Here is a 25,547-nt window from a genome sequence, read left to right as displayed (position 1 = left end):
ACCTCCACCCTACCCCAGAATCCTTCAGAATACCCCTGATCCCAACCACTTCAGATCATCCAACCCACTCTCCCACCTGGGCCTCCCATCCCTGCTGGGTCCCATGTGCTGCCTCAGCACCCCTTGGGTACACCCCAGCTTCACCTGGCACTCTTACTCCCCAGAGCACCTTCTTCCCTCCAGTTCCTGACTCACAAGACTCCCCTCTACAGAGATGTTATGACTGTATCATCTAGCTCCCATGATGTGATTCTTTCTAAAACTATATCCCTAATTTAGGAGATAATTGTATATTGGCTTCTGGGGTGAGCCTCCTTCTTCCCAGCACCCCTACCCAAGATGGGGCCTTGAGGCTAGGGTTGGGCTGGCTTCACAGGAGGTACCAGGTAAGCAGGTGTCCAAGGACTGGTCCTCAGGGTGGCAACCCGCACTTAGGTGGGTGTGGACAGGGCTGTCTCCCCACTTTGCAAGCTCCCTTTCAGGAAGATGAACTGGCCTTTTGCAACAGAATTTGCCCATTTTAAATCCATCCTGAGTCTAGATAGTATTTGGAACCACCATGACAATCAAGGTGTCTTTTGTTGAAGTGCTATTAAATCTTATCAACAGGGACGCCTGAATGGCTCAGTAGTTTGGTTTGGCATCTGCCTTTGGCCCAGGGTGTGATCCTGGAGTCCTGGGATTGAGTCCCGCATTGGGCTCCCCGCATGGAGCCTACTTCTCCCTCTGCCTCTCTCTCTCTCTCTTTCTCTCTGCCTCTCATGAATAAATAAATAAATAATTTTTTAAAAAATCTTGTCAACAGAATGGAGGGGCACCTGGGTGGCTCAGCTGGTTAAGTGTTTGCCTTGGGATCAGGTCATGATCTCAGGGTCCTGGGATCGAACCCCACATTGGGCTCTCTATTCAGCGAGGGGTCTGCTTCTCTCCCTCTGCCCTTCACCCCTGCTCATGCTCTCTGCTTAGCTCTCTATCTCCAAATAAATAAATAAAATCTTAAAAAAAAAAAAAAAGCAGAATGGAACATGAAGGCAGGTGGCCCAGGAATCAGAACAGGGGACCAGAGCAGGAGCCTCAAAGGTATGATGTTTCTGAACCTCAGACCCCTACCAGCATTCTTCACTATGACTCCCACACAGCCTGCTGCTGGGCAGCAAGGGCATACAGCCACAGTCTACCAGGAAACAATCCAGGGTTCCTGCCCACCTCCAGGGCTCTGCAAGCCTCTAGAACTGTGCTTGGCTCCTAGCATACTCCAGAGAGCCAGGGGATGCCTTGAGAACAGTCTTCCCAATTCCAGCTCTCCCGCCAGTCACTGAGGCAGCCACGGCTTCTCAATTATTTTTTTAAAGATTTATTTATTTATTTATGAGAGAGAGAGAGAGAGAGAGAGAGGCAGAGACACAGGAGGAGGGAGAAGCAGGCTCCATGCTGGGAGCCCGATGCGGGACTCGATCCCGGGACTCCAGGATCACGCCCTGGGCCAAAGGCAGGCGCTAAACCGCTGAGCCACCCAGGGATCCCCTGGCTTCTCAATTATTAATGGGAAAGCTGTAATCCCTCCGGGATTCATCTAGCTCACAAGACACTGGGACACTCCAAAGAACAAAGTACAGGTGCAACCTCCTGAGAAGTCAGATGGAACATTCCACCAGCCAAACACGTGGCAATGACCCAAACATAGACAGACAAAACCAGCGTTATCTGCAAATGATAGGATCACCTCCCCAAAGAATCAACAAAATCTACAGATAAACAATTAGAACAAATAAGAAAGCTCAGTGAGGCTGCCAGATGCAAGGTCAGCCATAAAACAAACAGTATTTCTCTCCACCATTACAAAGCTACTCAATTATTAGTCAAAAATAAGGTCTCTTTTGTAATAGCAACAAAAACTATAAAGTAACTAAAATTGACCAAAAATGCACAAAGCCGGGGAGGGGGGTACTTTAAACCAATAAAGGGTACAGAAACAATCTGATAAATGGAGAGACAGTTCAGGCTCTTGGATGGGACAAATATATAGACGTCAATTCCCCCAAATTAATCTATAAAACTGATCTAAGTCCAACCAAAATTCTAGCTGGGGTGTTCTTTCCAGGAACTCAAGAAACTTCCTCTAAAATTCATGAGGAAAAGAGGTCCATAAATACCTAAATAAATCTTTAAGAAGAAGAAAGAGGAAAGATTTGCCTTTCAGATACTAAAGCATACTCAATGCCGGTGTTGTTGTTTTAGTGTGGTTTTGATGCAAGACCAAATAAATGTTTGTAACAGAAGACAGAGCTCAAAGACAGACCAATGGATAGATGGGCAATTAGCTTATGAAAAGGTTGCCCCACAAATCGATGGAAAAGAACAAGCTGTTTACTAGGTGTGTTGGGAAAACTGGCTCACTAGCAGAAAAAAATACAACTTGATCCCTACTTGACACCACAGACAGAGGGAGGCTCAGAAGGGATGAAAACCAACTGAGAAAGGCAAAACAATTAAATTACTAGAAAAAAAATGGACCCCTCTGTGACCTCAGGATGGTGAAGAATTTCTTAAACAAAACTTCCAAAGCCCAAACAGAGCTAAAAATCAATTAATTTGTACCAATGTGAAGTGTCTTTGTTGGATAAATTGAACAGATGACTGAGAGAAGATATTTGCGACATCTAGATTCCACGGGAATTAATATCTAGAATCCACATATTGAATATTTAACTGTAAGCATCTGTATTTCTAGAAGATAAAAGCATCTCCTGCAAATCACCAAGAATAAAAGACAGCAGCTTCAATAGAGAAGTGAGCAAGGAAACCAGCAGTCAACTCACAGGGAAGCCAACTCAAAAGGAGAAAGGCAATTGAAGAGATGCCAGGACTCACACAATATCAATGAAATGCAAATTATCACTCTCATCTATTAGATGGGCAAAACTTAGGAAAGTGCAAAACACCAGGTGTGGCAGGGTCCTGGGGAACTAGGAATCGGGTACTCTATTTAGGAAGGTTGTGGGGGATTAGCCATGCTGGTGCACAGTCTGACACTCCTTAGTTGAACTAAGTATCCACATGACTGGTGATCTGGCAATTCCACCCCTGCAGATGCATCCCAAAGATATCCTCACATGAGTCCACAAGATGCCATGGCTGTGGATGTTCACTGCAGCATTACTTATGGAGGAAATCTGGAGATGGCTGCCCAGGAGAGTGCACAGGTAAACTGAGGTGCATGCCCACCTCAGTAGAGTATGAAGCTACAGGGGCACCTGGCTGGCTCAGTCAGTGAAGTGTCTGCCTTCAGCTCAGGTCTTGATCTCAAAGTCCTGGGATCAAGCTCCCTGGTCAGCAAGGAATCTCCTTCTCCCTCTCCCTCTGCCTCTCCCCTCATGCCCTCTCTCTTTCTCTCTCTCTCTCTCTCTCTCTCTCTCAAATAAATAAATAAAATCTTTACAAAGAAAAAAAGGACTCTAAAGCTACAGACTAGATGTCAAGTAACATACTGGATGAACTTCAAGGTACACTCCCATGTAAAAAAAAAAAAAAGTGAACACCAGAATATAATACATAGCACAAATCATTTACATAAGTTAAGCTGATTCGTATCCAGACAAAATATAAGTTTTTCGAGGACATATGCAAACAACACATTCACAGTAAGTACATCTGAATGGTTGCCTAAGGGGAGGGTAATGGGATCCGGGAGCAAGATAAAAAGAAAAATGAAATGAAAGAGAAAGAACAAGAACACAAACATGGCTTCAGTGATTTGAGGGAGAGGCAGGAGCTGGGGCCAGCAGAAGCCTGGGGAAGGAGGGGTCTCTAGCAGGGGGCAGGGCTGGGAGGGGAGCACTGGGGGGGACATGGATGCTGACCTCACTTTCTCCTGCTGCCCAGGACCTGCAGACACACAGCTGATGGCCAAGCAGGTGTGAGTCTATAACTAAGCCAGACGCTGTTCCAAGTCCTCAACATCCAGTATAGGGCTTCTACAATACAGCACACTTCCCACCTCATCCATTTATTCATTCATTCATTCGACAAGCAAGTATGGAGCTCCAGTGTGCAACAGAGAACAAATCACGACTGCCCCCTGCCCTCAGGGAGATTATAATCTAGCAAGAGGAAGTCAGGCATGGCCACCTCATCCAGAATTTAAGTGAGGGAGAAAATGGGCCAAGGAGGAGACAATTCCTGGCTCTCAGGGTGTTTCTACTCCAGTAGACATGAATCTACTAGGGCCCATAGTAGGGGGGCCCATTTGAGGCCAACCACAATTCGCAGCATGGAGATCTTTATGGGCTCCTAGACTAAGGACAAGAGGGGACTTGGGGGTGGACAGCGGCTCATCCAGAACCTCTCCCATTCTTATCACCTGTCTCAGGTGTCCCACCAGGCCCCTTCTTTGGGCCCTCCTCCCCATGTCAGGGAGAGAAGTTCCTCTTAAAGTCCCTCACACTAAGGAGCTGATAATTCCACATTCCTCCCTGCATAAAGGGGAGGGTAATGAGAGAGAGCACATTTTCTTCAAGAACAAGGCTCATGCTGAGTAAAATAAGTCAATAGGAGAAGGACAAACATTATACGGTCTCATTCATTTGGGGAATATAAAAAATAGTGAAAGGGAATAAGGGGAAAGGAGAGAAAATGAGTGGGAAATATCAGTGAGGGTGACAGCACATGAGAGACTCCTAACTCTGGGAAATGAACAAGGGATAGTGGAAGGGGAGGTGGGTGGGAGAATGGGGTTACTGGATGACGGGCACTGAGGGGGGCACTTGATGGGATGAGCACTGGGTGTTATGCTATATGTTGGCAAATCGAACTCCAATAAAAAAAAAAGTTAAAAAAAAAAGAAAGAAAGAAAGAAAGAAAGAACGAACGAACAAGGCTCATTCTCCACCCAAGCCAAAGGCTCCCTAATGAAGGCATTTGGGGCACTGTCAAGGAGATGTTTAAGTGCAAAAGGGCTTTCTTGGAACTTCTCAAGTCATGCCACCCTGGAAGCCACTTCTAGGCAGCAAAGTGGCTGAGTCTCACCCCATATCACATCCCCACGCTGGCCCTCCTGATGCCCATAGCCCCCCTCCCCAGAGCCCAAGGCCACCGTCAAACTCTGCCAAACTCTGCTTTCTTCACAGATGACGACGCTCCGCACAAATATTTACATAGCTCCTCTCCGGGGGCTACAGCAGACACAACACGGAGGAGCCGCCCTCCCAACACTCTCCAGACCCCAGAGTGGGCCAGAAGTGGTGGACACCCTCAGTCCTGGCAGACTACTTCAGCCAGGAGCTGGGGCTGGAGCTGGGACTGGAAGCTCCCAAGCAGGCCAGGAATGACCCTTCTTCCCTAGAGCCCTTGAAGAGAAAGTGCTGGCTGGGAACAGCAGGGCCCCTCAGGCCTCTGTGCCCTGCTCCTGGAGGCCATGCAGGGGCAGGGGCAGGGGCAGGGGTTCTCACCAGCCCCATATCCCATACACCTAGGCCATAAACGGAAGGCCCAACGTGAAGGGAGCCCCCCTGAGGCTTCTGCCCCCTGAAAAGGGTATTACAGTGTCTAACCTCATTCCTCCATAGATTGCTCTGGTCTGCTCCCATCGCAAGGACACACGACGCACCTAGGTACCCACCTCTGGCCAGCCTGCCCAGCCTCAACAAACCTAGGGGCCCCTTCACTAGCAACCCAAGTGATTGGGGCCTGGAGGCCTGAGGATCCTGACCTGGCAGGGCAGAGAGGGTGGGTGTCCGAGCTTGGGGAGGGGACAGCCTTGAGGGAGCAGGGAGGAGTATGGGAGTATCACAGGGAGGAGTCTGATTTCAGGGAACAGGAAGGAAAGAGGAAATGGCCTGGGGCATGTGGAGGGTCGCTGGTACCAGAACTACCTGCCCAAGCACCTGGGAAGCTGAGGTCTGAGTCTGGGGATCACAGACCAGTGGGTGTGGGGCCACCACCAGGTCTCTGGCTCCCCACTGGGAGGATGAGCAGGCTGGCCCAATGGTCTGCGCCCTTCCCCCAGCCCACAGCTCTGCTGTTGCAGTGGGGGCCCTCTGACCCTGTTACCATGGCAACCGGCCTGCAGCTGGGATGGAGAAGCCGGCAGACTCTTCTCTAGAGACACCCTCATCCCCACCCACGCACAGGCTCCTGGGGACACGGGGACACAGAGACTGGGCCAGAACAGGCAGAGGTATGGGGAACCAGAGAGAGATTTCCAGATACAGCCCAGAGGAGCAGAGGAAGAGAGGCGAGGAGGAAGGCTCAGGTGTGCTGAAGGAAGAGCAGACACAGGTGCAAGGAGAAAGAGATAAAGACCAAAGGGGCAGGCATTGGCAGAGAGGCAGGGAGGCCAACACCTGGAGAGGAAGAGGAGCAGAGCCTAGGAGCTCAGGCAGCCAGGCTAAGGGAACTCACTCGGTGGGAGGTGCAGAGATAAAAACAAAGAGCAGAGAGAACAAAAGGGACAGAGAACAGGGCACCTCCCTGAGATCTGGCAGATGAGGGGAGCAAGTGAGAAGGAGCCATGCTCCAAGGGACCCACAGCCCACCCTCCAAAAACACATAAGGACACAGGTGTGCAGCAGCAGCACCTGCTGCCAAGACCTGGCCCCGGGGCCCCACAGGGTTGCTACCACCTGCCAGCCCCATGCTGCTGGCTCTATTCCCAGTTCCACCTTAATACTGGGCCTGGTGTTAAGGGCCTCGGACACGAGACCAGTGAATTTCTCCCTCACTGGTCTCTCCCTCCTGCTCATGCCCGCCCCCCCAGTCGGGCCTCCCCATCTCCCAGCAGTCCCAGCACCTAAATAATGGGGCTGTCTGGCTCCAGGCCCTGATACTGCACAGACTAGGCTAGAGGCACCGACACAGCACAGCTGTCCACAGTGGCGCCTGCCAGCAAGAGGCCCCGCCTCCTTCCCAGTCACCCACCTTCCTGGGGCAGAAGCCCAGGGACCCACTCTCCTGTGGCTGGCCCAGACAGAGACCCAGAAAAAGGCCTGGGCAGAAACAAGTGGTGGCATGGGCATTCCTCACCTCTGCCTCCCTTATCATGCTGATGCACAAAGGTGTGAGCTCACATGCACACTTGTACATAGCACAGGTCAGGCCACAGGAATCTGCCCGAGGGACTGTTTCAAGGCGGAGGGAAGGGAGGCAGAGGAGACCTGTCAGCATCCTAGACCTCAAGTGCCAGGACAAATGGGGACCCACATGATCTGAGGGTAGGAGGCCAGCCTGTTGGCCACAGAGATGACTGGCATACAATTTTCTGGGTGGCAGCCCCATTTGGAGTAGTAACTAGAGGGAGGAAACAATCTCAACTTGGGCAGGGGGCCTGGGTTCTAGTCCTACTTTGTCCACTGATTAACTGGTAACTGGACCTCTGCTTCTCAGTTTCTCCACCTGTAACTCAAGTGGGCTGGATTAAGTGATCCCTCAAGGTCACCAAGATTTCATGATAGCACCTCTGCAAGGAGGGGTCCCCTGGCTATCTTCTCCCAAAGGAGCAAGCCTGAGGCAAGAGAGAAGGCCAGCTCCCCAAACATTATGAGGAAGACAGAAGCACCCAGGCCCCTGTTGCCAAGGACTGAGCAAGTGCATTATCCTAGAAGTAGAAACAGGCTCGGGATCCCTGGGTGGCGCAGCGGTTTAGCGCCTGTCTTTGGCCCAGGGCGCGATCCTGGAGACCTGGGATCGAATCCCACATCGGGCTCCCGGTGCATGGAGCCTGCTCCTCCCTCTGCCTGTGTCTCTGCCTCTCTCTCTTTCTGTGTGACTATCATAAATAAATAAAAAATTAAAAAAAAAAAAAAGAAACAGGCTCAAGGCAGTAACCAAGGTCCCATACTACACAAATTCAGGACTTATGTATCTGCATTCTTTTCATCATACCAATGACTTGAAATAAAATTGCACATAAAGTAATGTGCAGGATGTAGATATGCCTGTAACTGCGGTCATTTTTAATATGTGCCAACAGACTGAGAATGGGTAGGGCTCTGGTCAGACACACATGGTTCCATTCCCAGCTCTGCCACTTTCTAACTGTGTGATTTTGGTGAAGTTTCTTAATTTCCCTGAAGTTCAGTTTCCTCATCCATAAAATGGAGATTAAAATAGTATCTACTTCCCAGGGTTCTTGTAAGGATTCCACGAGATAACATAAGTGAAACATTTAGCCCTGCATCCAGTACACAGGAGCCACCCACCCATGCTAGCTAGCACTAGATGGCCCAGCAGATACCAATCTGCTCTGATTATGGTTCTGGGGAGACTTTTGTGAAAAAACAGACAGAAGGCCCTGCCCTCAGAGTTTGCATCTAGTCTCCTGGGCCCTGTCTCCCAGCCAGAATCCCAATTTTCTATAAGCAAACTCTCTTTCACAGGGCCCCAGTGATAGTAGCCCCTCTAATGCTGTCCAGTGATATCACAGGCTGTGCACGCCTACAAAAACAGGGTCATGGAGAGATCAGCCTTTACAGGGCAACTTCAGCGGACTCTGGGCATACAGGGGATATTCAAGGGCCAGGGCCAGGGCCAGGGCCAGGTGCATACAGGGACTGCTGGCTCACTTTGCCTGCCCCCAGGGAAAGGTAAAGAGTGCCCTCTACAGCAGAGAAGCTCCCTTCTAGCAGGAACCTTCTCTTTCTAGTTCACTGCTCCATCTACAAGACCCTAGCACTGCACCTGGCTCATAAGGGTTCAGTAAATGCTCATCACACATACTACTGAGTAGCAGAGTTTGGGCATCCATGGCCAGTCCAGTGGCCCTTTTGGAATCACCTCCCCAGCCCTCTGATACCTGTGAGGCTCCCCAAGCCTCTTCACTGCCCTCCTGGAGCAGAACCCACTCCATCCGGGGCAGGCACAGCGCGCCCCGCCCAGGGCTCTGTTTATCCAGTTTCCGGAAGCCCAGAGCAGCTGGGCTAGGAGGCGGTGGCTGAGCAGAAACACCTGGCGCAGGAGGGGGTGGTGGGCCGGCTGGAGAGATGACACAAAGTGAACTGAAGTTGTGGGGAGAGGCATACACCTCCCACCAGGTGCAGTTTAAGAGAGAGGGGCAGGACATGGGCCGCAGAGAGCCAGCCAAAGTCCTACATTCCCCCCCTTTGCCTCGCCCTCAGTGATATCTCCCAGATCACCTGGCAGGGGGCCGCCCTAGACCACACCTGCCTGTAGCAGAAAGTGACCTCCCAGCCGCCAAGCTAACTTTCTATCAATTCCCTCCACGCATCTGCCATCCCAGCCCTGTCAAACTCCTGCCCACGTTTGTCCAGGGAGGGAGAAACCAAAGGCGCCAGACTCACAGCCAAACAACCCCTTGGCCACCCCGAAAATCATCCGGCCAGAGTGCGTGAGGTGAAGAGACCCACACCGTCCTGCAGCCCCAGTGCCCAGCCCGCGCCTGCCACCTGGCTCCCAGCAGTGGCCCCAGTTGGGGTCACGCCTCCAGGATACTCGCTGGGTCTCCCCACCCTCCGGCCTCCCGGATCCCGCCGACCCTGCCCCAGCCCTGTCCCTCGCGGCCCCGCCCCCTCGTAGCGGCCCCGCCCCCTCGTAGCGGCCCCGCCCCCTCGTAGCGGCCCCGCCCCCTCGTAGCGGCCCCGCCCCCGCCCGCGCCTACCATCCTTCCGGTAGAAGGCGATCTCCACTTTGCGCTCCTCCGCGCCCAGCAGGGCCTGCGCGATCTGCGCGGCCGCACGGCGCTGCGTGCGCGGCCCGTGCAGGAAGTCGCAGGTGCAGGGCCGCTGCATCACCTCGGCCCGCGAGTAGCCGCACAGCTCGCAGAAGCCGTCGTTGCAGTAGATGACGGCGCAGTTCTCCACCCGAGCGTTGGCGATGATGAACTTGCGGCCTGGGGGGCGGGATGAGCAGGCACGTGAGCAGGGACCCCTGCCTCGGGGCTCCCAGCCTTTCCCCGCCCCCCGCATTCTCTAGTTACACACAGCCACCCGCCTCGGGACTCCCCGCCCCCAGGAAGCACGGCGGGGACTGGGGTCCCCAGCAGGAGGCGAACGCAGCTGTGCCCCCGACACAGGTGCCTCGGCCGACCCGGCCCCGGCGACGCGCCCCCTCCCCCTCCTGGCCCGCGGGCAGGCTGCGTGGCTTCCCCCGGGCAGCCTGCCAGCGGCCCCCCGCCCCCTCCGCGCCCGGGGCCGAGGCCAGCCTGGGCGGGTGTCAGCAACGCGTGTCAGCAGCCGCGGCGGAGGGATAAACACTGGGCCTGGAGAGGGAGCCTGGAAAGGGCCAGAGATGGCGGCTAGCCTTCCCTTTGCATCAGGTCCTCCGGCTTCTCTTCCTGACCCCTGATCTCTAGACTGGGGGCGGGGGGGGGGGGGGGAGGGGGCGCCCACTGGGCACTCCTTACCCCGGGGATCCTTAGGAAATCACTCCCCCAAGTATCTGCCGACCCAGCAGGTCAGTACTTCCCGGGACTTACGCGCCCCTCCAAGGGCAGCCAGAGGCTGAAGAGTGGGCGCTCTAAAGGGGAAGAGGGAAGTAGTACCACGTGAGCACCTGCAATGCTTTCTCCCATTTAATACTCCTACAACCCCAGAAGGTAGTCATCACTATCTTTGTTTCATAGATGAAGAAATAGGCTCAAAAGAAGTTCAGAGCCATGCCCACATCTTGCAGCTTGTAAAAGAGCCAGTTTTTGAAGCTAGGTCTGGCAGAAGAAATAACTGAGGGTCACAGGCAGAAGCCCAAGGTCATAGGGAGCAAGGAAAGGGACCTGCACCTCCAATCCCTGGAAATACGGGAACCAGGGATGGACTTGAGACAGTGGCCCACTTCTAAGAAGACAGATCCAAGAAAGGGATCTACTGCCAGGAAGTGAGGCCCCAATAAGGAGAGGTGCCCCTATAGACCCAATTCATCTAGAGACAGCTCACCCCCTCCACACCTGCCCCAAGAGCCAGGCTGGCAGGTGAGCAGCAGGCAGGCAGCAGACCCAGCTGGTGCCAGGGAAGATGCTCTGGGATAAAAGCTTTTTATAAACACAGAAGTTTCCGGCCACTTTGGCCTTTAATGCTAGGGCTTTTGGTGGCAGTTGGAACTCTGCCCCCTCCCTTTCCAGTGGACACAGCCCTCAAGCTGCAGCCCTGGCAATCCCATGGGCAAGATTTGCAGCTGCAGCAAGGGCCCCCCCCCTCCCCCCAGGCTGGCTGCTTTCCTAAGCCCTCCCTTACCCTGGCTCCAGGAAGTTACTTTTTGAAGTTGGGTCTTTAGGTCAGTTCACCAATCCCCCAAAACTCCCAGGCAGCCATCAACCTCAAGAGTCAGGGTTCCCTGTCACATCAAAAGACCCCTGACTTGGCCTCCATCTCCACCTGAGCCCAAGGCAGTCCCAACTACCAGCCACATACACCAGCTTTGGAGAAGAGAAACCAGCTCCTAGGCCCAGAGAGAGAAGAGCGAGTTTCTTAGAAGGCAGGCCCTACCCCCGTCCCTTGTCCCTTCCCTGAGCTCCTGGAATCTCAGAAGGGATCTGAAAGGCTCCTTCGGCCACCCCCTCCTTCCCAGATGTGGAAACTGAGATTCAGATAAGGAAGAAAGTCCCTCAAGGTCACATGGCAGTCAATGGCAGAGGTGGGGCCAGAAGCGGAGCCCCCCAGATCCTAGCCCCAGATTCTTTCCATACCCAGCTCCTCAGCCTTCTGGAGCTTGTGAGAAGGAAAGACCCCACCTTGTGGCCCTCTACCGTGTCAGTCTCCTCCCCCTCAGGATCATCTTGTTCCTCTGCTTCAGACAATGCTGCCCATCAGAACTGATCCCTCCCTCCCCCCACCACAGTTACAAGCACACGTTGTCCTGTGCTCACGGGGTCATGGGCAAGGAATGTCACCCGCTCCTGCTCCCAGGGCCCTTGGCAGTCACGCCCACCATGGCACATGCAGCCTTGGAGACAGACACACGCATGCTGGGAGGATCAAACACCCACGCCAGAACATTCACCTAGCCTGGGACACTTCTGGAAGCCTCCCCTACTGGGCCAGCCTTAGGGGTACTGTAGTTCCCATAAAGGAGCTCAGAACAGGAAAAGCAGCAAAAAGGGGGACACTGCATTGGGCCTGTTAGAGCCTTAAAGCCCAGCTTCAGACCATGACACCCTCACCTGGGAGTCCACAGTTTGTAGCTGTCAAAGATACCTCCCCACTGTCCATGCAGGACCTAACTCATGGGTGCCATGTACACACTCCAAGAGCAGGTTAGGCACTCACTCTAAGCTCTTGGCTCTCAGTTTCTCAGAAACACAGTCAAGACGTCTTAGGCGCAGTACTTAGTATCTCACAGTTTGGACCATATACCTCCTCCTGTCCCTGCCCCCACACAGCCCCATCCACATCCAGGCATCCAGAGTTAGGGATATCTGCACACTTGAGATGTCACACACACTCCCGGATCAGCAAGCCTGAGCTGAACCTCCTGCCCTGCGCCCCAATACAGTCCCAATGGCCCCAAACCCACAGCCCCCCGCACCAATCCTTGCCCTCCCGACTCCCGGCCGGCGCCTAGAGGCCAACAGACCCCATTGACTTGCACTAGCCCGTTGCACACGGCCCCGGGCACGCCCCTCCATTCACACTCCGGAGAGCTCGGCCCGCCCCCAGAGCCCCCTCCCCGTTAGCCCCCTCCCCCACTCACTCTGGCCCTCAAACTTGCGGATGATGGTGTCCAGGAAGGTGTTCTGCGGCGCGACATGGCCCCTCCGCACCGGCATCCTGAGCCCATGGGCGGGCCGGGCGGGCCCCCACCCACCCCGGCCCGGCCCGGCCCAACACAGGCTTCGGGTGGCCCGGCCCGGCCGTGATCCCCGCACCCCGCGGCCAAGCAGAGCACGGGCGGGGCCGGGACTAGGTTGCGGGCGCGGGGTCCCCGCTCGGCTCCCGGCTCCTGACCGCGGGCCGGGCCTGGAGCCGCCTGAGCTCGGGCCGCCCGGCCGCCCGCACACCTGTCTGCCGGCCCCCGCCGAGACACGGGCCCTGCTCCGCCGCGTCCCCGCGCTGCGCTCCGCCGCCCGAGCGCCGGGCTCCCGGCTCCCGCCCGCCGCGCCGACAGCCGCTCCGGCGCCCGCGGCTCCGGCTGCGCCTGCGGCTCGGCCCGGCGGCGGAAGGGTTAACGCGGCGCGCGCCCCTCGGGCTCCGGCCCCCGCCTCCCGGCCCCCTCCCGCTCGCCGCGCGCCCGCAGCACCGCCCTCTTCCCCCCCCACACACACCCCGCGCGCCCGCCCTTTCCATTGGCTGAGCAGCGCCGAGGGCTCCCCCACCCCAGCCCCCAGCTCAGCCCAAAAGCCCCCGGGACTCGCGCGCTCCACAGAGGGGGAAGGGGCCCTTAGGTAGGGGAACAGTAAGGACAGGTGCGACGACAGGCCTTGAGACGGCCAAGGAGGGGACTGGGGGGGTTCCACCCCCACCCCCGACTGGAGGAGCTGAGGAACCTGACTTGGAGTAGGCTGGTCCCTTAACGCCCTGGTCGCCCACCGCACCAAGCACCGTCTGGGTAGACACAACAGGCGCACATAGCCTGCTGTAGGCGACATGGACGAGACTTGGGCCCTGGGAGGATGAGCCCAGGGTCAGCGGAGACCCGGGAAATGTGAAGGGCAAGATAATCTGGAGGCCCCGGGTGGAGAGTGATTTGAATCAGGTTAGATGAGACATAGGAGGGCACGCACTCAGAGCAGGGGCGACCCCTGAACACACACACACACACACACACACACACACAGCCCTCTTGGGGTTATTCGGGGGCTCTCCTGCAAAGAGAGGTACATTCTGACACGAGTTGCAGCCTCCTGGCTACGAGATCAAAGATAGGCCCCTGAGCGCAAGGTTCCAGCCTGGGGATCCCCTTGTGCTAGTGGCTCTCCCTCCCTCTGCAGCACCGGCCAGCCTCGGCAAGCCTCGCAGGCCCAATCCGTGGCGGGTTCGGGGCTCTGCGGCGCTGCGTCGGCCCAGCCCCTCGGAAAACCCTGGCCCAGCCGCAGGCCCCTCCCCCCCGGCCAGCTGGCTCGCTCCAGCTGCAGCTCCCTTATTTAGACAAGGAGGCCTGAGGATGCTCAAGGGCAGGCCCAGTGTCTGCCCGCCGGCTGCCCACCGCCTGCCTGGGTCTGATCGAGGGTCTCTGGGGCGCGGTGTTCCCGGCCTGAGCTGCCTGGCAGGGCCCTGTGAAGGCCAGGGCACGGAGGCCTAGTGTTGACAGCTGAGCTGGCCGGTGGGGAGGAGTCCGCAGCTGAGCGGCCAGCCAGCCGTGGGTCCCCTCCCCTGCAGCTCAGATCTGAGACCCGGTTAGATGGATGGGGCCATGTGGGGGCCCCTGAGGGCTTGCAGCTGCCTCCATCCATGGAGCAAGGGGGTGGGTCTTGTCACGGGGAGAACCATCAAGGGCTGTAGGGGGAGGGGAGTAATAAAGGGTAAAGAAGGAAGCAGAGTCTGGAAGGAGAAAGGCCCAGAGGAAGAGGTCTTGGCAAGACCACCCTACCCAGACTCTAACCTTCCACCTGGGAGCAAAAAGATGCAAACATTGGGGCCAGATGGGGCCATTGGCCAGCAGATGACACCTCTTTTTTATTTGCTGGTGGGTGGGCAGTGACTCAGGGAGGCAGCCAGTGGGAGAGAAGGAGGTGGCTCCACCAGCTGATGCTAAAAAAGACCAGAGGCTCTTGCCTGTACAGTCATCCCCTCCCCTCGGCCCTCTCCACCTCCGGCACTTCCTCACTCCGAGATGCCCTTGGCCCTCTGTAGCACCACTCCCCTTTTGTGACCTGGCATTAGGCACACCAACCCATCTGGGTCCTGCCCAGCCCCTCCCCACCCCAAAGGCCACTCCTGGATGCTAAGTGGCCTGCCCTAAGTCCAAGCTGATTCTGAGTTTGAGTTGGGTGTCTTCCCCTCCAGGCTGAGGGATTGAGAGAGCGAAGAAAGGCCTGCAGCATGGACAGGCACCAGAAGAGGGGATATGGAGCGGGGGGTGGAGGAGGGAGGTTGTCTGCACCATTGCCTTCTCTCCAGACTAAGGCCAAAGAGAAGGGAGCTGGCCATCAGGCCCGGCCAACTGTCCACATTGTGGGATGAGTTTCCCAAGACAGACCTCTGCTCTTATCTCATGGGAGGATGAAGAAATCAGAGGCACCCTTGGTCCTCCCAAAAGAGAAGGGACCAGACACAGAATAGCCCTCCTGTGCAGAGGCAGGTGAGAAGAGAGCTGTTCCCTTAGGCTAAGGAGAGACAAATCTCCCCACACACACACCTCTCTCTCTCTCTCTCTCTCTCTCTCTCTCTCTCACTCACACACACACACACACAGAGAGAGAGAGAGAGAGACTCAGAAGTCAAGCTGAATGCAGCTTTCTGACTTCTGGAGATTGAGAGGAGGGTCTGAAGGCAGCCCCACTGAGCCACTCCCACAGCCAAAGATGGGGACGAGGAAGAGAGGCTCTGACATGGCAGTGAGGTGTCTCCAAAGATATCCTTCTTGGGGCCACGGGAACTAGGCAACAAAAGGTAAAGGGCAACAGAGAAGCTGATGGAAAGCAGCATCGCCACCCCACCTACCATCTTTCCACTTCCATTACCCCCAGATCAAGGAGCAAGAGGAAAGTGCCCAACCTTAAAACCTAAAGCTACTAGAATCCACCCACCCCACTTCAGGCTCACAGAGCCATTTGCAAGGACATTCCACGGAAGAGCTCTCTCCCCCAGCCAGCCTGTGACTGAGGGAAGAGAGGCTGTATTTTTTTTTTTTTTTTTTTTTGAGAGGCTGTATTGACAGCAAGACAAGTAGGCTCCTCCCATCTCCCAGAAAGAGACACTTTAGGGAGAAAAGTCTGCGGGGAAAACATGCTGCCCACCCCACTTTCTGCTCCTGCTCAGTTTGAGGGAGTCAAGCCAGAACATCCTGGAAGGAAGCAAGACACTGAAGCCTGTGCTAGCCGGTGGACCCCCACACACACAAACACACACACACACACCAAGGAGTGGGCCAGGCAAGACACAGCCAAAATAGGACCCAGGAGAACAAGTGACAGTCATAGGAGACTGGGAAACAGTTCCAGTCAGATGGGTGCAGGAAAGACAGGTTATGGCAGAATGGTTCCTCAGAACCTCCAGGGAGGTAGAACACAGCCCAGTCCCTTGCTGTGCAAGAAGCTCAGGCTGCATAGGGGGCCCTTACTTTTCTGTGTAACTGAGTCCTGAGAAGGGGGATGTTTTCAGATATTAACTGGGTTGGAGGAAAGTAATACCAAAGCAGCAGCATGTTGCCCCCACCCCATGCCAGAAGTGGGGGCTCAGGGCTTCCTGAGAGCAAGACAGGAAGGAAAGAGAGGTATAGAGGAGGGGAGGTAAGGCAACCCACCTCAGACTCCTCGCCGGGAGCCAAAGCTCCCTCCAGTCACTGCCATGTGCAGGTCCTCCTGCAGCAATCATGTCAACTGCAGCCCATCATCAAGGTCTCCTGGCAACCTGCTACCTGCTGTTGGTGTGACCTCTTCCCTGCCATGGTGATATCAAAAGAAGCAAATAAGGTGCTGGACACTAGGATTCAGGAGACCCAACTTCTAATTCCAGTTCTCTTACCAGTCACATCAACACGTGCTTACTGGGGGCTTCCTGTGCCCTGGTCCCTACATGCCAAACACTGGGGTGTAGGGGTTATGGATAGGAGGGATAAGCCAGGATCCCTCCTCCAGAGATTCACAGTCTACCGAGGCTTGAGAAAGGCAGAGGGCAGAAAGAAATTATGTAGTGTGTTTTAAGTGCTGTGGGATTATTACAAGGAGGTGTCATTTATTTTCAACTGGAAGAGTCTGGGAGGCCCTGCAAGTGAGATTTCAGAGCAGGTCTTTGAAGGTCGAGATGATACAGGGCAGAAACACTGTCAGTGGAAGGAATACAATAAAGAGCAAACGCATTGAGACTGGAGAATGAAGATAGGTCTGGGGACAAAACAGTTTGGTGTGGTATCTATCATTGGAGCGATAGACTAGAGCCATTAGTAGAGGACTGAGGAGTATGGATTTTATTGTGTGTGCACAGGAACAGTGGTGGCAGCTGAAACACACTATCCATGAAGAGAGAAATCATACTTCTCCTTGTATAGATCCTACCACGTAGTCAGTATCTAATAAAAGCCTGTCGAACTCATGAAATGTGCAGAATCGTTTGGAAAAACTGAGGCAAAAATGGGGTGTTTCAATAACTTATTGCTGCATAAGAGCCACGCAAACTGCAGGGACTTAATCAATGACAGTTTTTATTTTGCCCATGTCCCTGCCATTTGGGCAGATTCAGCCAGGATCACTTGTGTCTGTACCCCTCATATCAGGACTGGAAAGTTCATTTACTCACATTTGGTGGTTGATGCTGGCTGACAGCTAGGACTGGGGCCAGAATAGAATGCCTACAACCTTTTCCTTGAGGCTGCCTAGTTTCCTCCTAGCATGGTGGCTGGGTCGAAGGGAAAGTGTCCCGAAAGAGGTCCAGGCAAGAGCTGCACCACCTTTAATAACATAGACTCAAAAGTCACGTAAAATAACTTCTACCCATCAGATTCAAAGAGAGGAACAAAGACCCCTACCTCTCAATGGAGGAGTGTCACAACATAAGAAAAACAAGTGTGATGGTATCTATTGACACAACCATCTTGGAAAAAATATAATCTGCCTCGGCGAGATATGCAGCAGTCCAGGAGAGAGAGGTCAAAGATGAACCAGGTCAGAGGTGATGGAAAGGGGCTCATTTGTTGTGTAACTTTAGGAGGATCATTAAATCTCACTTTCCCTACCTGTAAAATGAGGAGAACAAACCAGCTGATCTCTGAGATCCCTTCTGGCCCCAACAGTGAGCAATTTCCTTAATTCTACACAATCAAATTCCCCACCCATTGACAATTTCTTCATTTTCTCTCAGTACTCATCTCCACCTCCATCTCCAACTCCTGTCTCTGCTGTCTGATCCAGGTGCTCTAGAGGCCGATGAGTACTCCACAGACAGCACCCCGGCCCATCCTACATATTTATTTCAGACCAAAAATAAGGGGGGGAACCCATATAAGGTGAGAACACCCTCAGAACCATCAGTCTTCCACTGCACCCTGCTGTGTGTTCATCACTGTAGGGTCTCCTGAAAACAAACAGACATATGGTACAGACTCCACCTGCAAGGAGTTCATAATTTAACTGGGGAGAACTAATGAGCATGAATGTCATGAAAACAATCTGGTGTGATACTGTATCACTGATAATAGATGCAGGGGAGTTCAGAGGACGGGGGGGCTCTAAGTGGGTTAGGGCAGCCAGGAGGGTTTCCTGGGAAGGCTGGGTCCTTCTGGATGGACAGGCTTCTCTTGGACACAAAAGAAAGGAGTGAACATTTTCATTAAGCAAAATTTCAACTGGAATCAGATGTGGAGTCCTCCCACCAATCTGTGTACCCCCAAATGACAAGGAAGGGAAGACAGTTTAAATTTCCTCTACCTGAGAACTTAACAGCCATCTCTCCCTAAGGATGATTTAAGAATGGAGCTCAGCCTCCTCAGACACTAGCAGGGGCCTCAGGGAGGCTCCAGAACTTAGCAAGCAGTAGAAGCTGCAGAATTACAATATAGGAGGCACTGATAGGGAGAGAGAACCTGGTTACAAACGGGGGTCTAGGGCACTTGTCTAGAGGCTGAATTTGCCTGTGTTCCTTTAAAATAATTATTTACTAAGCACCTACTATGTACCTGACATTGTTCTAGGATATATAGTTACTGCTGCTGCTGTTGTTTTTAAATAATGCTCTCAGAGTTTGCAGAACCAGTGCACTGTTTGACATAGATTGGGGGGAGTTTTCGGGGGGTGTCCTGAAGTACTAAAAAATATTAAATCAAATCACGCCTCAGTGCCACCCTGCCAGGGAAGCTGGCTTGGCAGGAGAGCCCAAACTCTCTTGGCTGCTCAGGTCCCGCGATTTGGAGCTCTGTCTCTGTCCAAGGTGCTGAAAGCCTTCCATGCCAGGCTCGGCAGGAAACCAGGGAGGGCAGCTCAGGTGAGCGAGAGAGAGGCCCTTCTCCGGACACCGTGAACTACACAGTCACCTCAAACCATGAAAATGCTTTTGTAGCTGGACAGTAGCTCCAGGAGGCAGCATCTGGTGAAGCAAGAGCTGGCTTTGCCAATTGGTGCTAAGAAGCCTTGGGTCTCACTTCCATATGCCCAGAAAGTGCCTTCCTCCCTCACCCCTACCCAAGTCATCAAGGAAAAGATATGAATCCTCCCCTGAACTTTACATTTGAAATTGTTTGGCTTTTCCCTGGGGGTTTGCGTTGCTTTATGAAATAATAGAGCCAGAAGGGAACACTTTCATATTTTAGATGAGAAAACAGATTCAGAGCAATGCAGACTTTCCTCAACTTTATGCCACAAGTTAGAAACAGAGCTGCGTAAGAAGCAGGTCTCCTGGTTCTTAGTTAAGTGGTTTCCCACCCTACACACCAGGCCAGGTCAAGGACTATATGCCACATATAACAAGAGCTGAAAGAAATCAGGAATTCAAGGGGTGTGTGTGTGTCTATATATGTGTGTGTGTGTGTGTGAGAGAGAGAGAGAGAGAGAGAGAGGAGATACAAGACCCAGAGAATTCTAGATCCAGAGATGGCTATGTCAGCTCTCCAGAACTATTCCCTATTCATTCTGCTAAATTCATCAGACAGAATTCAGAGCCTACCCCAGCTTGGGAGGATGAGCATGGGAATGCTAATCCAAAACTAGCTCCACATCCTGTGGAGGGTTAGCTATCCTACCCCATGAATATCAACCAACATGAAGGACTAGAAAAGAGAACTCGGGTCCAACCAGATCTTCCACTCCAACATCTCCCCAGTCTACTCACAAATGATTACCCATCACTCTTTATGTGCTCCATGCTGTAAGAGAGCCCTAAAGAAATACAGGACATACAATCTAGCCCCTGGACCCTGAAAAGTTTGTAATTAGTTGGGAAGAAAAAATGCTCACACGTGAATAGATAATATACCGGAGGGGCTAAATACCATGAATGGCAGACAACAAGAGATGTCACGTGGTCTTAGATCCCAAGTGGCAAGAAGTGGCACAAACCATAAGTGTTTTGACGTCAGAGTGGGAAGAGGTTGTTTTACAGCTGGAGAGAAGGGAAGGCTTTACAAGGCAGGGCTTAGGGAAAATACGTCTGAGTGGTCAGGACATCTCATCTCTGTCCCTCTGCATAATAGCAGTCCAGAGTGGGGCCTTCTTGTATGAAGATAAATTTGGTGAGGGTGTGAAGGTGATACAGAGGCCGATTATGTGCATGGGCCCAGAATGTCCAAAACAGAGGATTCAGTTTTTCTCTCCTGGAAAAGAAAAGCTCAGGCACTCCCTCTTCTGGATGCATGAGACAGAACAACATCTAAATCAGGCTCCTCTAGACACTGAGGTTGGCCAGTTCCTATAGCACCCTAGGCTGGAATTTAGGAAGCCAGACAGCAGAATGGGAACCCCAGAAAGGTCCAGATCATCATCAACAGCAAATATACCAGAAACACCTAGTTAGCTGGTCATGGGAGTCAAGGGGCTTACAATCCAATTGGGAGGGCAGGAAGACAACACAATGGTTAAAGATGTATCAGGGTTTGGGGTCAGGGTCTCTAATCAGAGTTTCACAAATCGATCTTTAGGATCTATAGGCTTCTTCTCTCACCCTGGATTGGAGACAGAGCCTGGTCCCTCCTCAGGGCACCTGAGACGTAGGGGAAAGGGGCCCTGTCCAGCCAGTCCTCATGATGGTTGCTATGAAATTTCCATGCTGGGCACACTTGTTGCTCAAAGCCCCAGTTCTCAAGAGACCCAGAACCATAGCACAACCCCACCAGGAAGCTAGGTCAGGCTGAAAGACTGGAGCAGAGAGAGGAGAGGAGAGAGGAGGGGCAAGGAAACAAGCCTATCAGACTGATTGCAGACAACTATGGCCTTCCATGAGGAGCCCCCATGGCCCAACTCAGGGGCCCCCATGATCGTCATTCGGGAGACCTCAGCTTGACTCTAAAAACTTGTCATTTTCACTCTGGATCCCAAGAACAAAGGGCAGTTTCAAGTCCCCATAGATGTGAAAACATTCATATCCATGATATTCTAAGTCCAAATTAGCTTTGAAGGGACAGAGAACAGAAGAGGAGGCAGATCAAGGAGGGGGCTCAAGGAAACACTGCCCAAGGACACATACATGTGTGTGTTTATACATATACACACATACACATACATATTCGCTCATATACACACATACTCACACACCTCCATTCACACACACATACTCCTCCTTACAACACACACACAGGCACAGGCATAAAATCCACTGGGGCTGTGGCTCAGAAGACAAAATCTAATCCTCCAGGAGAGTCAGGGCCTGAAGATACCCAGGTCTCTCTCAGGAAGTTAGTGCAAACTCTGCAGTAGCTCCCAAAAGCTGACAGTCACTGGTCACTCAGGGCAAGATATTAGGATTCTCAAAGATCTCTCTCTACCCCCTGACTTTCCTGCCAGTCTGAAAGCCATGAACAGAAAGGTATCCAGAACAGGGTCAATGTACCCTGCGGAGCCTACCTGTGGGACTGGGGCAGCATCTAAGCACCAGAGGAGACCCCAGCACTCCTTCCCACAACTCCCCAGCAGCTGCCTCCTCCCTCAGGAGCCGCAGCACCTGATGCTCATGCCTCCAGCTGTGCTGAACGTGCTCCTGGTGCCTTCAGTTCACCATACCTGGTGTACAGAAGCAGGATAGTTTCCCAAGAGAGGATACCCCTGTTTTCTTGGGGTGGGCTGGTCACAAAGTCATCATCAGGACCTCAGGTTTATGTAAATGAACCACTTCAGGGTCCCAGAGGATTAATATGAACCCCCACCACAGGTGGGCCCAGAAGCATGTGCCACTGACCCCTGCTCATTCTGGGCATCATTGTCTAGGGGTGCCTAACGGGTGCCTTTGCTCCAACCTCTTCTCTTCAGCTCTCTGCTGCCCTCATGTGGCTTCCTCAAGAAAGGTTGGGGTCGCACTATGGCACCCCAGTGCCAGCTAAGGAGTCCCTTTTAGACAGGCAACATCTCCCACTGCCTGACCTAAATACCCCAGACCCGGGCCAAAGCCCCTCCGGAAATATCCAGCTCCACCTTGCAGTCGGGAAGCTGAGCCAATCTCTCTGCTCCCAACCCAACTTCCCAGAACAGAGGAGTTACATCAGACAGAGGCTCCTGAGCTGAAGGACTGCTCCCCTCCCTCTGCTGGCTTCCCCCCCTTCCCTTCCCTCCTTTCCCCTCCGCTCCCCACCCAGGCCTTGCCAGCAGGCAGGAAGGAAGCTGCTCATAGCGGGGAGGGCGGGGCACTTCCAGCTCACACTGAACAACTCCGGGTTGGGCTATAAAGAGTCAGGGCCTTCCGCTCCCATCACCCGCCACCCTCCACAGCCCCACAGCCCTGTACACCCCCTTCAAGGCCAGGCCCTTCCCTCTCCCAAGGTCAGGGCATCCCATTGCAAGCCCTGCCCAGGGCTCTGCTCTGCAGGGAAGGCAGGAATAAGATTTGCCTCCTTCTAAAGGAGGAGCCGTGGGCCTGGCTACTTACCTGCAGAAGGGTCTGTCACCTGCACTGCGGGGTAGATGGGGTTGGGGTCTAGACCAGTTTTCCAATGGCAGAAAACAGCCACTGCCAGAGACCCAGGTGCTGGGCTCCCAGATTCTCTTCAAAGACCTTCCAGCTTGAAATCTCACAATTCAAAACTAAAATTCTTTTCCCATCTGTGGAATTTCAAATCTGCAGGTCTTGAAAATTTTGTCTTTTCCAAAATTACACTTTAAAACATGGTTGCTGGAGCACCTGGGTGGCTCCGTTGTCTAAGCAGCTGCCTTCTTCTCAGGTCATGATCCCAGATTGACCCTTTATTTCTGCTCCCCCAAACCTGTCCAGCCTCAGCCAACTCCTTTCTTGGTGGTCCCTCTTCACTGCCTCCAGAACATAGCTTACAGTCCCTAGGTGGCTGCACACATTTGCAGCTAAACAAGTTCATGAAGTGCCTACCTGGTGCAGCATCCACAGGCCCAACAGGATCCCAAATGAGAAGAACCTGATTTGGGTCTTCCAGAGCACACACATTCATTTGGGAGAAAAAATGAAGACAGAGAGCAAGTCACCCAAGAATCAGCCCTGGGAGGAATCAGAGCAAGAGATATTCCCAGGGCCTGGTGGCAGGGAAACAAAGAGTGGCCTAGAGAGGAGGCCTGTGTGTTGGTAAGGTCCTCCAGGAAGCACACCAAGTAGGAGCTGGAAGCCTAAGAGATTGACTGGGGGTCATGTCTGTGAAAGATAATGGGGAGGCACAGAAGTCTCAAGAACAGGATGCAGGTCTGATATCTAGGAAAGGAGAGAAGAAAAAAGAAGAATCAGCTAGGAAGAGGCTCAGGCCACAGTGAGCTCTGAGAAGCTCTCTGCCAGGGCACCAGAGGCTCTGCATAAAGACTGTCCACAGAGGAGTGCCAGCTGGGCAGAAACAATAAGCCCACGTACCTCCCAAGGCTCAGTGACTAAAGCCTCCAGGCAAGCATGTGGCCTTGGATTGAACACTGGGCAGATTCTGAAGGCAGGCATTTGGACTTCCCGCTGCAGGTTCTCCACGGGAAACCTGGGCAGGTTACCTGCTGAGCCAGAAGGAAAAGGAAGAAAGATTTTCTTTAGTCAGAGGGCAAAGGTGAGGTGGAGGGACAACATAGGCAAGGCCTGAAAATTGTCTGGATATCCATGAGGAAGCCCCTTTGTCCATAACAGAAGGTGTGAGCAGTGTACATGGGGGCTGGGCTGGTGTGTTGCTGGGCTTTGGCCTTGGGTCAAAGGTTTCAGGAAGGGCCAAGGCAAGAGGTAAGCCCTGCTTTTGAGATGACTCTGGCAGCAGTGTAAGGCATAGATGGGAGGGGAGGCCCCAAGGTCAGGAGACCACAGGGAGTGGCTTTGGTAAATGGTGAAAGCCAGTACTCACAAGGGTTTCAGCATCTGATGAAGGCTAGCCACTGCTCCATTACCTGGAATGTAGGAAAAGGAGTCCTTCTCCGTCATGTGCATTTAGATGGTGGCTGAATGGGCACCAGAAATGTGGTCTGGTGAAAATGTCTGAAAGGTAAGGGCCTGGATCCATCTCTTGTCTTGCTAGGAAAGGGGGCTGAGCATGGTGGAGTCTCGGGCTGTGGGGCCCTAGGGGCAGGTCTGGATTGACCACAGGCCTTGTGCTTCTGCCCCCAGCTGCCCCTTTGTGAGAGAGGGGCAGCAAAGCTCTCCAGGTGTCCAGAAGTTCAGTCCTCTTTGTGTTTACAGGGTCCCCTCGCCCTCCTCCCTCCAAACTAGCAGACCCTACCTTCTTGGTATGACCCAGGAGCTCACAGCACAGCCTGTTCCTTCCAACTGATCCGCCGGCCTGACCCCCACCCAGGCGCACCTCAATCTAATCCTCCACCGCTGTTCAAAGGAGTCCAGCCAACACAAATCTACGTATTTGTTTGTCTGCCTGTCTGCCTCTCCCAGTCTCTGCCTATTCCAGTCTCTTAACTTCCTTTCTTTCTTGCAATTTCTCTTAGTCTCTGTGGTCTCAAATCCATGAGGATCAGACCCCTGTAGACCCAAATACCCAGCTCATAGCCTTTCTCTGCCACCCCCCCACCACAATGGCTTAGAACTACAAACCCCAGCTTGCACAACTGCCTGAGGGACCTGAAGAGTGCTGGTATGCACCATCTGCACTCTGGGAATTGTAGTTTCCCTATCTCCACACTTTAATACAGCCCCAACATCTTCCCAGTGGGCAGTCCCTGCTCAGCACTGACTGCTGGGTCTATCTGCAGACCTACCACCCCCAGGGAAGCATGCGTCACTGGATGACAGGGTGGGTGTGGAGGCCCTGGATGGCAGCTTCCTGCTCTTTTGTGTCCCCCCACTTGAGTCATGGGGGGCGGGGGTTCCAGGAAATTGGGGCTGGGAGGGGAAGGGTACCCTAATGCCAGATTCAAGGACAAAGGGTCACTGCATCCTTGCTGGACCTGTATTCCCGAGAGCTCCAAAGCACTCAATGGTGGGGGTACAAAAACACTTAGCTGTCGACAGAGTGGTGAAGGAGAGCACCTGGAGGGACCCACGAGGTACCTGTGGTCACTAGGAGTCTGGGAATCATTCCCTGACACTGACACAGTGTTCACCTCCCACCCAACCCCTCAGAGCAAGGCCAACAAGGGCACCGTGGAAGTCCTCCACTCTGGCCAGACATCACACAAGGACCTCTCTGACTCGGATTGTCCACGTGGCCAACTCCATCCCTACCCCCTACCTCCAACCGCCCCCCCCCCCCACACACACACCCCTGCTCTGGTGCTCCTCCTCCAGGCCTCCAAGAACACCTGGCTTCCCACTTATCAGTCTTAGTCCTCAGAGCGGAACCCAGGCGTCCGGCCCCCCACCCTCTGGGCGGGCATGGAGCCGAGGCTTTAGAGCCTCCCAGCCTGCCTTGTTCCTGTCCCATTGTGTATGGGGCAG

The 25,547-nt window shown here is 53.6% G+C and overlaps 1 protein-coding gene across 3 annotated transcripts in view; it reads right to left on the bottom strand.

Annotated features, from left to right (window-relative positions):
- KCNH2 (potassium voltage-gated channel subfamily H member 2) overlaps positions 1-16,484 on the bottom strand; it is a 36,579-nt gene extending 20,095 nt beyond the window's left edge. Inside the window, exons 1-2 of one of the 3 annotated variants that reach the window (XM_072776983.1) lie at positions 16,345-16,484; positions 9,611-9,841 (exon numbers count right to left, since the gene is read on the bottom strand). In XM_072776983.1, coding sequence (XP_072633084.1) covers positions 9,611-9,740 — 130 coding nt within the window. In that variant the 5' untranslated portion in view covers positions 9,741-9,841; positions 16,345-16,484. Of the gene's footprint in view, positions 1-9,610; positions 9,842-12,633; positions 12,786-16,344 lie in introns of those variants that run through there. The other 2 variants (XM_072776982.1, XM_072776987.1) reach the window with 2 other exon arrangements.
- Between the last annotated feature and the right edge of the window lie 9,063 nt (positions 16,485-25,547).

Source organism: Canis lupus, chromosome 15 (assembly GCF_048164855.1).
Source record: "Canis lupus baileyi chromosome 15, mCanLup2.hap1, whole genome shotgun sequence".
In the NCBI taxonomy this organism is placed as follows: domain Eukaryota; kingdom Metazoa; phylum Chordata; class Mammalia; order Carnivora; family Canidae; genus Canis; species Canis lupus.
Note: the sequence above shows the minus strand (reverse complement) of the source record. Positions and strands in the feature narration are given on the sequence as shown.